This window comes from Sebastes umbrosus, chromosome 9, assembly GCF_015220745.1.
Source record: "Sebastes umbrosus isolate fSebUmb1 chromosome 9, fSebUmb1.pri, whole genome shotgun sequence".
NCBI lineage: Eukaryota > Metazoa > Chordata > Actinopteri > Perciformes > Sebastidae > Sebastes > Sebastes umbrosus.
In genome coordinates this window covers 26,824,912-26,837,488 of record NC_051277.1, presented here as the reverse complement: position 1 = coordinate 26,837,488, position 12,577 = coordinate 26,824,912, and the positions used below count along the sequence as shown (strand labels likewise).

The following is a 12,577-nucleotide window of genomic DNA, read 5'->3' as shown; positions in this document are numbered from 1 at the left end:
AGACAGATGCTATATGATGGCACAGGCCACAGAACACAACACAGTTTCAGTTAACGAATTAAGTTTGTGATTACATGATCAGATTCCTGCATCTTTGATATTAAATAGATTTTATTCTAAATCTTTTATTCTTAAGAAAATCACTGTGGAAAGGTGACGTTGCTAAATGCTAACAGAATATTTGCTCCCGTATGTTTTGTAAAAACACAGGGTGATCAAAGTTTACTAGCCAGTACGACAGTGGACACACACTGATCTCAGGAAAAATACAGAAAACCCCATTATCACGTTTTAGGTTTTCAGAAAGAGATAAAAGAAACTCTCTATGAAAAAATACATTTTAGGAAAGAAGGCTTGAAGAACAAAGAAGGAAATTTAGAGATAGATAGATAGATAGATAGATAGATAGATAGATAGATATTGCTCACAGATTTGCACGCTGATTATACTCGTGATGTTTTCTTGTCCTAGTGAGTTCTCAGCCACACAGGTGTAGTTGCCGGAGTCTTCCACACGGACACGACTGATCTGCACCTTTGAGTTTTTTCTTCAGTGAAGAGGAACGAGGGGCAGAGATAGAGGAGGGAAAGAGAGAGAGAGGGAGAGAGACAGAGAGAGAGAGAGACAGAGTGATACAGAGCAGACAGAGTTAAAAAGACAGTGTTAGTTACTGTTGTATCAAAAAAGCAGCAGACTCATCTTTGAGTGAATGAGGAATTAAATTCTAGTTTCCAGTCCAGACATGCAATAAACCACTGATCGTTAAATACAAATGTTGGCCAGCAAAGCAAATGGACAAACTGGAAACAGGTTTCACCTAATCTTTACAGGACTACAGGAAGTGATTACAAGAAATGGCTCTGTACTCCCTTAATATCTGAACTGAAAACACAAACCACAGGACAGATTCTTTAAAGCAGGTGATAACTCAAATATCAGTTTAAACATTCAAGACATTCAATCAGAGCATAAAGTGAAACACAAACTTAATATTGCTATACAACAGTGAACAAGTGTTTGACTGCATTCTCTAAAGTAACACAGAGGAATATATCTCATTAGATGAGCATTTCAGTGGATCAAATGACTGATTGAAGCGGGTGAAAGAGTGATCTGTAATCATACCAGGTGAGTAATGTGTGTCTGTGTGACGTAACCAAAGCAACAAAAGCAGGACACTGCCTGATAATAGTGCTTTGGAAGATGTGTTGATCTGAACAGTGTCAAAGTCAGCAACATATCACTGTGCACATAAAAGGATAAGTTTGGATTTTTCCAAGTCTATCTTACTCCAACTAATACTGTATGTATTAGTATTATTATAGTTGTGGGCCACTGTACTCATTCCTCCTCTCCATACTGGCAATCCCTTTCTCAAGACAATGTAACAAATGGGGGATAAAATCATAGGAGCAGGAATAGGGGGCACAATGAGACTTTTTGTCGCCCCATTTTTGGGTGTAGGTAATAAAGTGGTAATGTCTACGGTCAGAGAACGTTGGCGACAAAGTCTATATGGCGTCTAACATGGATCTTTATCTAATCATAATCAACTAACACCGATCTTTTCAACTGGTGGGCTGGCCTGCAGGGCGCATCGTCTGGTGTGCCGCGACCCACTCTAGGTTGGCTTGGAAAGGGTGAAAATGGCTCACGGATCCGACCGTGAGTTTCAAAGCACCCCTCATCAGGACCACGCTGCTTCCCAGGGCTGTGGAGCTCTGGAAGCACAGTGCACACTCTCTCCTTACGGGGAGGAACGGGGCTGCCGGTGTGACCGTCAACTGGGACGGACTGTCCTCCTCATATCCATACAACCGTCATGATTAAACTTATTAGAGCACAAAGTTCTTCATAGATCTAGCCTCTTAATTTTGTTCTCAAAGTGCACCGGATTGATGCATTTAACTTTAAAATGTTCAAAATTTTCTTCTGGAGGAGCATGCCCTCCCAGAGGGTCCGAGGTCCACCCACCACAGTCTAAAAAATTCCAGTGGGAAACACTGTATTACGTCATCTAAAGCCTAACTTCAAAACTCATTCCGGACTGAATAGATAGTCCATGCACAGTACAAAAATGCATTAGCTAAAGCTACACAAGGCTTCAGTAGACTGAGTTAGCCAAACTCTAGTTTGACTCACCAGATGCAGACTTTGGGTATAAGCGTGCCAATCATTGGCCACCTATTACAGCTGGCAGTCTCCTCCCCTTCTGCTACTGTATGTCCGCTATCTATTTTGCAAGGGCACTGCCACTGCATCCTGTGCTTAGCACCACCCAAGACGATTGTGATTGGCTTAAAGAATTACAAACAAGCCAGAGCGTTTTTCCCCCTATACCAAAATGATAATGTGTGGAGCCAGACCTTTACTTAGTGGTGACAGAGCGCTGTGTCTATGCGAGACTTGTCAAACAGAGTCTGAAACAAAATCTTCGTCCTGAAGCTACAGTCACGTGTAGCTGTAGAGAATGAGATGGTGACTTGAGCTGCAGTGAGCAACACAAGGCATTATGGTATTTTAGGACTGGAAGCTACTTTAGAGACTACAAGAGCGATCCCACATCATGGTGACCACTACCCAGAATGCAATGTGCCATGACGTTGTTGCCCATTCTGTATGAATGTTTAGACCCGGCAACAAACCTACATGCGACTACCAGGACGTATCCCTCTGCCATGGCTTGGCTTTGGCCGAACATCACAATGCATTTCTACACAGAACGATCACTTAGTGGATTTCACTCATCTCTTACAGTGTGGCCGTTCCAGGAAGGTATCGCTTTACGGCCAGTGCGGAGTAGAAGAATGATTACACCGACCAATGACTTTCTCAATGTAATTATGGGCATGTGGTGTTGTAGTAACATGGCCTTGAAAAAATAAGAACCTATACTTCCGTGCCCTTTTACTGTTTCTGTGTCGATGAATGAAATGAAACAGAAAAGGAAGTCAGTAAAACCAATTTTCTGGACACAGTTTGGGTGCAGTGTGAAGTTGCCCAGGGTCACCATGGCAGAGCTGCATGCCAGTATGTACAGCATGTGTTTGAGGAAGCAGTCATCTGTCTGGATTTTTGGTATGTCCAAACTTCTTGGTGTGAATATTGTCTGTGGAGGGTGAATAATATCTGACAGACTCACTTGTTGGTCTTTATTTTGAGGTCTCTGCCTTTCTGAAGCTCATGTCCATCTTTGTACCAGCGGAAGGAAGGGCTGGGATTCCCCGACGCCTCGCACTTCAAGTACAGCTTGTCCCCTTCCACCAGAGACTGGCCTCGCATCAGCCGGAGCTTAGGAGCAGAGGCTGGACAGACAGAGAGAGAGGGAGAGAGAGAGAGAGAGACAGTGAGGCAGACAGAGAGAGAGGAAGGGAGCGGAGAGAGAAAATCAAAGCTTGCATTATTGAAATTAACTACAGACATTCAATTAATCTATCCATTTAATTGTGTGAGTGTGGGTGTATGTGTGTGTCTGTGACTCTGTGTGTGTGTCTTAGAGTGTGGCTGATGAAAATCTGTTAGTGAGGGTTCAGATGTCGGGGTCGAAACCTGAGGCGACAGGTCAGAGTTCACATGAGGGATGGCTAAAGAATGGAGGGAAATCAATGATACAACACACTCACACACTCACACACACACATACACAGGAAAAGCACTTGGGTACAGTCTGAATCCTGAAAAGCAAAGACAAAGTGAAAGCTTATAGAGAAACAAAATCTTCCTTCAGAAACTCTGCAGTAGATTTTCACTATTGAGCAATGTGGGTGTGTTTACGTACGTGTGTGTGTGTGTGTGCGTGCATGTGCTTCATCAGTCTCCGGAGTTTCTCTCTCTCTCTCCCTTCTCTCCTTAAAAACTACAACAGACTGCATCACTGACACCAGCGCAGGCAGCACAAGCACACAGAAGCTAAAGCAAAGAGACAACTCAGCACCATCTAGTACCATTTATACTCTCTCACACGCACACACACACGCACACAGCCAATGAAGTACCCAGTGTATTTTACACACATGTGTGCACAAACGTGGGCCTAACACACACCCGTGGGTCTGCACACACACAGACACACAAGCTTGATCAACTGTGAGGCAACTGTTGTATAGATTCAGAGCTCCTCACAGCACTGCTGCATCCTTCCATTTACTCCTCATGTACGTACGGTAGATACTGTATGTGGATGTTGAGCCTCAACAAGACACTGTAGGTCTACATGTCCGTCTATGTCTCGTATATCTTGTACATTTTACACTACATACAGAATATTGCCTGCCGCATATATCCAATTTTAGTGGGAGGACTTCACGGTGCTTCATGTCTTCTTCTCATGCAGAACACAAGACATAGTTTAGGATTTCACAGCAAGAAGTGATTATGATGAATTGTCTGTGATGAAGTGGTAAATTCATCCCAGATTGTTGGGTTTTGGCAAAGTTGCTATATGTGGCTATATTATCGCATTTCAGCCTGTTCTTATACACCCGTTGTATCTATACCTACAAAAAGTAATGCACTGCAATTCACATATATCCCACAAAATGAATTTGTATGTAATCCACATAATCGTGAACCAGGAAGTATAAAGAGCAACAAATGCCACATAGGAAGAAGGTCGGGGTGGATGTGTGGGTCAAAAAAGGCTTTCGCCCGGTGTTTAAACCGTGTGAAACCATAATTCAACGTTGATTTACTTGTCACGTAAATTACGTACTTAAGTAATGCTTTTTTTCCTAAACCTAACCAAGTTGTTTCCTGTGAAGACGGAAGTTTATTTTGAAAAGATTGTTTGCATATAACGAGCGGAAATTGACACGTGTTGGTGGACATTCGTAGGAAAACACACAAAAATGAGGAATAACTTTTCACCATTGTGTGAGGATATGTTGGGCATTTTGCTTTTGTTGGATAGTCATAGAGAGCGGAGAGAGTGACAGGAAACATTTAGTTGAGAGACATGGGGATGACTTGATACAAAGGTTCCTGGACACACATGTCAGACACATCTTAGTCCGCAGGGTCACTAACCTTGGTCTAGACTGGTGATGTGCAAGTCATGAGTGAATCATTCGAAATGAACGACTCTTATTACTGACTCTGGAGTCACAAGTCCCCATCTCTACTAACTCGGTCACTGACTAGCCTCTCCTACCTGCTACTAGATAGTTCGAACTGCAAAGATGTGGCAAGACCTTGTGTCACTCACATTATTGTTCAACACTTATATTAACTGTATTTGTGGGAATGTATCACATGTAAGTTAATTACTGTATTAACCTAGCCCTATGAGAAAAGCACCACTTTGGCACTCTCCCAGTCCGGAACCTACCCCCTAGTGAAGTGAAAACTAAATAGCAATACAGTCCGTTTACCAGGTTACACAACGCCCCGGCTTCAGTTAGAGGCAAGGTTGCTGACATTCTATAATTTTCTTACTGTCAACAAATTCCATGGAAAGACCAACAAGTGTTGTACCCAAAGTCTGATATGTCCGATATTAACCCGCCACTAGAAATAGTCCCCAACAAATTAACTTTTTACTCCAGTCAGAAGGTATTGAGAGACAGACTGACGCATTGCTGGTTCTGTTCTTTCCATGGGATTTGAACACAGTAAGAAAAAATTACATTAATAGCAGCCTTATCCTTAAATTACACAAGTGGAAGTTAATGGGGGGAAAAAAAACACAAACTCAGAATGGAGGTGAAAAAGAGAACCTCTATGAAGTACCATCCAAACAGCTTGCAGTTATGTAAGTAGGATTTAAGTAGGATTTTTAGACTCACAACAGAACAAGCAGCACATCTTTAAATCCAGTTCTCACATTTTGTGAGATTTAGTCTTGTCACAGCCTCGACACACACTCTTGATGTATAATTCCACGTCACACCAAAGTAAATCATCTCAACATCACCAGATTCTCTCTCTGTCTCTGTCTCTGTCTCTGTCTCTCTGTCTCTCTCTCTCTCTCTCTCTCTCTCTGTCTCCGTGGCTCCTGGCTTGCAATGAGTTATGCTGAAGAATAGCACTGAGTGTCACTGTCATCATATATAGATTTTTTTAATAATTTGCCTGCTATTTTTGGTATTTTCAAGATACCGCTACTTTCTTTTCTTAGGACGAGATCCACTGTTGAATCTTGACTCGACTCAACAAGACTTGGTCTTGGCTTGTGCTGCTGACTGATGAAACCAAACAAAGAAAATCGTGAGAGCCGAGACGCAGCAGGCAGCTGTTTATTGTGACAAAACTCTGATAAACCCTCTGAACTACCTGCCTAGCACCAAACAGCAGATATAAAGTCAGCGACTAGCTGATGAACATAGTAGAACATTAAGCTAAAGAGCCAGGCATTTTTCTCAGGGGTTGATGGACTCACTTGATTTATCACACGGCTTTGTTGAATACTCGATTCTGATTGGTCAATCACGGCGTTCTGCAGTCTGTTATTTCTTTATAGCAGACCGTTGCTATGTATAATGGACCGTTGATATGGGCGCAGTTCTGATGGCAGACAGTTTTGGTGTCAAATGACTGATTTCTTAAGTCAGTAACCGTGTAATAAGCAGGATAATGTACAGCTAGTGGGTCATTGTTGTAAAATAAACCCCTTCAGGGCGACAGGGTTTATTTCGCAACAATGACCGGCTCACTGTACATTATCCCTTACTTATTACCTCAGTAAACATTGTAAACATGAGTTCATGGTCTCAATCGTTTCAAGTCTTCTTCAATACAGCATGATGTTCATTTAGTAAATTATGGTCCCATGTGGAGTCAAACAGACCATAAAGCAGGGGATGCTTTAAGGCGTGGCTACCTTGTGATTGACAGGTTGCTACCACGGCATTGTCCAGTCTGGGTGTTTTCTTAGAACTTTAACCCTTTCACGGTGTATTTTCAGAACATCAAAGTTAATTATAACCTTTTTGGTCGCCCTAAAAACGTCTTACTCACATGGTGACAGCCAAATACCAAGATGGCGACGGCCAAAATGCCAAACCAATGGGTGACGTCACAGTGACTACGTCCACTTCTTACATACAGTCTATGCCATTACACTATATTTAAACAATATTATGTCTCCCACTCTATGTAAATGTCATCACGTCATAAGAAGTACTTCTTTTTGAGTATAACCTAACCCTTATACTCCTGTTATCTGCCACACCAGGTGAATGCTATAGGAGGAGACACACTTACGAATCCACATACTTTATGCTTCTTTAAATCAATATGATAGGTCAGGCTGAGCCTTTTCTAGGCCATACTTCAGGAGGACAGTGCTAGCTGGATATCATTACAGGAACCACTCTGTGTGTAACACATTTAAAACAAGGATGAGTTACCAGGAACCTTTATTACTTTGGCAAAAACGCATAATGTCAGAACTCGCCAGTTAACTCTCTTTACTCTTGTCAAGACAAACAGTTTTTCATAAGAGCATGAGCAGCCTCCTTGCTGTTTTCATCCAGCATTCTGCTGTGGGTATTTTAACAGGGGACAATGAGGAAATCATGGGAACTGTAATCTAATAACAATGTACCATATGTGGAAAAGAGATGAGATTTCATTGTGGGAGGGGCGACTTTAGGCCAATTCCAGCAGTACAGATTTGACATTTAGACTCACGATGACAAAATACCTCTGAGTAATAATCTTTGTTTGTATTGCACTTTTCAAAAGCAAGTTACAAAGTGCTTCACAGTCAGTAAATACATTAGAAATAATCAACAGTAAATTAACTAGAAATGCCAGCAAAACAAAAGAAAGAAAAACTAGCAAGGGGACACAAATAACACAGTAGAGTCAAATACATGCAAGAAGCATCCTGTAATGATACTGACTTAGCTTTCCTCTCAGAAAACAACTATCATTTAAAGAGGACCTATTATGCTTTTGTGCTTTTCCCCTTTCCTTTAGTGTGTTATATAGTTTTTTGTGCATGTAAAAGGTCTGCAAAGTTACAAAGCCCAAAGTCCACGCCAAAGGGAGTTACTCTCCTCCACAGAAACACTGCTCCTGAAAGGCCTGAAACGCCTTTTTTTCCATGACATGGTGATGTCACCATGTAACATTTGCATAATAACTGCCTAGCGGCTAATTTGGCACGCCCTCAAACATGGCTAGTTAGAGCGGAGCTGGTGCCGAGACCAAAGAGTTTGGTTTGGTTGACCAATCACAACAGAGTGGGCCAGCTGACAAATCAGAGCAAACTGGGCTTTTCGGGGGGCAGGAGCTCAAACAGAGCGTTTCAGACAGAGGGTGAAAAGAGGTGCTGCAGAACAGCTGGTATGAGAAAAATAAAGCGTTTTTTTTAACATTAAAGCATGTAAAAATGGTCTAGTAGAGACTCCAAATAAAAGTATGAACCTGAAAATAAGCATAACAGGTCCTCTTTAAGTATGAATAAGTCCAGGTGTAGCACTACAAAGTTACTCTACACAAACTACAGTTAACATATTTGTATCATTTCACTGTGGCACGGCAGCACCAGAAACACAAAGCACAACCGATGATACAGTAAAAACCAGACAGAAATGATAGTTGTGACTTCTCCGAAAACCAGTGAGTTCATTTAAAATATGTGTGGGAGAAAGGAGTGAGGTGTTAAAATGAAATTTAGGTCTCCACAGATTGGAATATTTTTTTCTGAGGCTTGGCAAAACACACACACGAGTAGGAGGTTAAGACACACTGCAGGAGGAGAAGGAGAAGGACAGCCAGTTTGTCCATACATCCAGCGTTAAATAACAGCCTATCCTTCTGTCAATCTATTAATCAATCCCTCCAAACTACCTCAAGTGGTCAATTCAATCACATTTGCAGGAGCCGCACACAGCTTCTCTTTCCCAGTGTGTGGCCGGAGCTCTGCTGGATGACCACTTTAAAGGAATAACATCCTCAGATTGTCTTTAAACGTATATAACATTAGTCTGTGTTCATCAGCACAGTCTGCGATAAAGTGTTGAAATGTATTTTAACACTCTTATGGCAGAATTTCTACAGTTCCTTTTTTGATAATTCCCAAACAAATCCCCAAACTTTTTGGACTATGCTGCTGATTTTTACGTGGAAGTGAAGAGAGTGATAGTGATAACATAACAGCAGGAGACTCACACATTATCCATTTAGGAGAAACTAGTGCAGTGCCCGTTCGAACCGCGTGCCCGTGCGGAAAAGGCCTATTGCTTGGCCCCCAGAAGTGCAGCTTGCACCCACCAAGTGTGAAGTTGATAGGATGAATGGCCCTCAAGATATTCGAAGGGCAGTTATATATACATACGCAGACAGAGATTGCTTCCTTTATAGTTAGATGATGCTGCTACAGCGCCACCTATTGGCAAAATGGCACCAATATTGGCATGGTCATTCAGACATCATACCTACACACTCCACCAAATGTGGTCACAATAGCACAAAGCATTCAGGAGATATGGCATTGTTTGCGATATAAGCCCTGCCCACAGCGTTTTAAGCTAAAACTGTATGGTACATCAAAAATTCTAAAAAAGTAACTATTTCCCGCTTGGTCCAAATGTTCTGTACCAAATTTGGTGACGATTGCTCAAAAAGTGTAGGAGGAGTAGCAAAACATCTGATTGGGACACAAATCATGTCGGAAAATCAATCTAGACGCAAACGGGCGTGGATAGATTCGTCTGGATACACAAAAACCAGGAAAATATTGGTTATGGTTATGATTAAAAAGTTGCCAAAATGTAAAGTTCACTGTCATACTGCTCTGGCCAAATTGCACCACATTCAAAACTGCACTCCATCGTGTCCTGAGCAATAGACCAGCCAAGTGTGAAGTCTATCGGATGAGCGGTTCTCGAGATATGCGAAGGACATACAGAAAGACAGACAGACAGAGATTCCTAGCTTTATAGTTAGATGGGTTAAGGTTGTGTCCTTATGATATATTTCAATACAGTCTCACGGCAGTTCGTGAAATAGTCACAAAATTGTATTCTATTTGATTCATGTACATGGACACAAATATCCCTTTTTTTCGTGACGCTCAGCACGACTTTCAACAACCTATTTTCCGTAGTTTTTCCTACAAATGTCTAGCAACACGTCCAGCAACACATCCGGCAACTTTGACTTTTGTTTTCACAATGGCATTCGCCGCTCTCCATACTTTCTGGTTCACAATTACGTGGATTACATACGTATTGATTGCGTGCTGACCTTCAGAGAAACAAATTCGAAATTTGTGTCTATGTACACAAATCAATACATCAAATTTCGTGAATATTTCACGAACTGCTGTGCGACTGGGCATTATACTTCTTCTTGTATGATTGTCCAGTGTCGACATGACATGAGGCACAAGACATGACGTGCTTACTTTTTCTATATTTAACCAAAACCACAATCTTTCTCTCACCTTAAACAACATTTTTTTAGAGGCCTAAACCTATAACTTCACGAGTCTCATGATGACCCCGAATACCTCCTTATGACCTCTGTGCGGTACAAGATCATCGACACTTCCTTGATTGGAAAAAACGTTGCCAGTGAACATAATCCAGACAGCAATTAGGTTTCCTAATGAAAGGTAACTGGCAAGGTAAATGAGTATGAATGTTATTTCTAGGAGAAAGGGTCAGAGCAGGAGAGCCACAGATTTTACAGTTGAGAGAAAGCAAGAGAAAACTATTAAGTTTGTCTTTCTTTATGATATATTTCATCCTTGTTTAATGGAAGTCCAACATGGTGAGTGTAGAGATAAAAACTGATATTTGCTTTTAGGTAGTAAAGAAAAAGGTAACGGCTGCTCACTACTCCATGCCACAGTATTTTTATTGACTACGTTTCGATCCTGCTTGGATCTTCGTCAGGTCAAAGTGTTTGAAAAGGTGGAAACCACACCCATATTTGTACATACAGTACACCAATAGGCAAACACACTCTATGATGGCAGGTGTGGTTCATCCAAAACACCAGCGTGATGAAAACATCCACAAACAATTCACAATTTGATAAAGCACATAAAAACAGTAATACAAAAAGCCATACTTCTAAATATCATACTTCTAAATATCATACTTCTAAATATCAAACATATGCTATTTTATGCCATATTCATCATCTCATATCAGAAAATCCATCACATATGTTAAAAAATATTACATTATATTGAGGTGGAGGTAAAAGATAGGTAAGAAGAAATATTTAATACTTGTACAATAAATTGGGTTTAATATGTTTTTAGGTAGCACATGTATTTCCTGCTATTAAACTCTATTGTAATACCAGGAGAACCTGCACACAGGCATCACAGCTCCCTTTAATTCTATTAGTGACATTATGACCAACAGGTCTTCCTCGGGCAAATACCAACAGGAAGGAAATGAGAGATATAGCAAAATGACCACTGACATCACAGTCATCTAATCAAATTAAACCCTGTTTACCTGCCGTAAATACCCTGACATGTTACATGTGTCCTATATTTAACCATGAAGCTTATTAGATCAACCAAAATGGGTTTTCGTGGGGATTTGTCCTTTAATAACTAATTAGATCTTGACATAAGACTTGAAATACATGTTTTCTTAATAATAAAAAACACTTTGCCAGTTGGATGTGATAATCCCATTTGTTTCAGATGCAAAATGACTTTCTAGAAACAAACTTGCAGAATAAGGCAAATAATTCTACTAGTATTCAAAGAAATCCTTGAAACAAGATGATTAGCATTGGAATAAGAGGAATTATTTTACCCCACTGGCGCATTTTTCTTTTTACTTGTCTTAAGTAAAATAACACTGCTAGACTATATTTGCATGATAGAGACTACCGCAGCAATTCTACTTAACAACCATCCAGATGAGACTCATCACCTGGTGAGTCAGTCCGAGGTGAGACTGTCAGGCTTTTATGCGGGTAAGTGTGGAAATGAGTGGTGAGAGTCAGCCTGAAGCAGCTGTGAGTGGTGAGCCTGGCTACCAACGAGCGCATCCCTCTCTGGGACGCTCTCCTCAGGCTGCATGGAAGTTTTGTCGGCCTGGGAATGCTAGCTGAAAACCAGAAGGAAATTACCCTTCATGGATGTGACGTCCGCATTTCGTGGGTGTGACGGTGTCGGATTGATTGAATTGCTACAAATTCCCACTCCAATTTGAACCCTTTTTTAACATTTGACATAAAACTGAAAGTCACTTTAGGTATTCGAACATCCTTATGAGTTTGTCCTTTCAAAGAAAGTGATCAATTGAAGTTGATCCCAATAAAAAATGAGCAATAATGCATGTTCCTGCATGTGTGTTTAATGTATAGCTGTTTTTATCAGACATCAAAATGACTTTCCTATTCAAATCAACATAGCAGGATGGTCAGAACTGCGGCTATTTTTATGTGAACCGTAGCCATTAAAGGGAGATTTGTCAAGTATTTAATACTCTTATCAACATGTAAGAGGGAAAATATGCTTGCTTTATGCAAATGTATGTATATATATATATATTATTAGAGATCAATTAACAACACAAAACAATGACAAATATTGTCCAGAAACCCTCACAGGTACTGCATTTAGCATAAAAAATATGCTCAAATCATAACATGG

At 40.9% G+C, this 12,577-nt stretch overlaps 1 protein-coding gene across 1 annotated transcript in view; it reads right to left on the bottom strand.

Annotated features, from left to right (window-relative positions):
- The window catches only part of nrg2b (neuregulin 2b), a 75,390-nt gene that overhangs the window by 35,437 nt on the left and 27,376 nt on the right, over nt 1-12,577 (bottom strand). Inside the window, exons 2-3 of the mRNA XM_037780352.1 lie at nt 3,143-3,305; nt 429-547 (exon numbers count right to left, since the gene is read on the bottom strand). Of these exons, the coding sequence (XP_037636280.1) occupies nt 429-547; nt 3,143-3,305 (282 nt within the window). The remainder of the gene's footprint in view (nt 1-428; nt 548-3,142; nt 3,306-12,577) is intronic.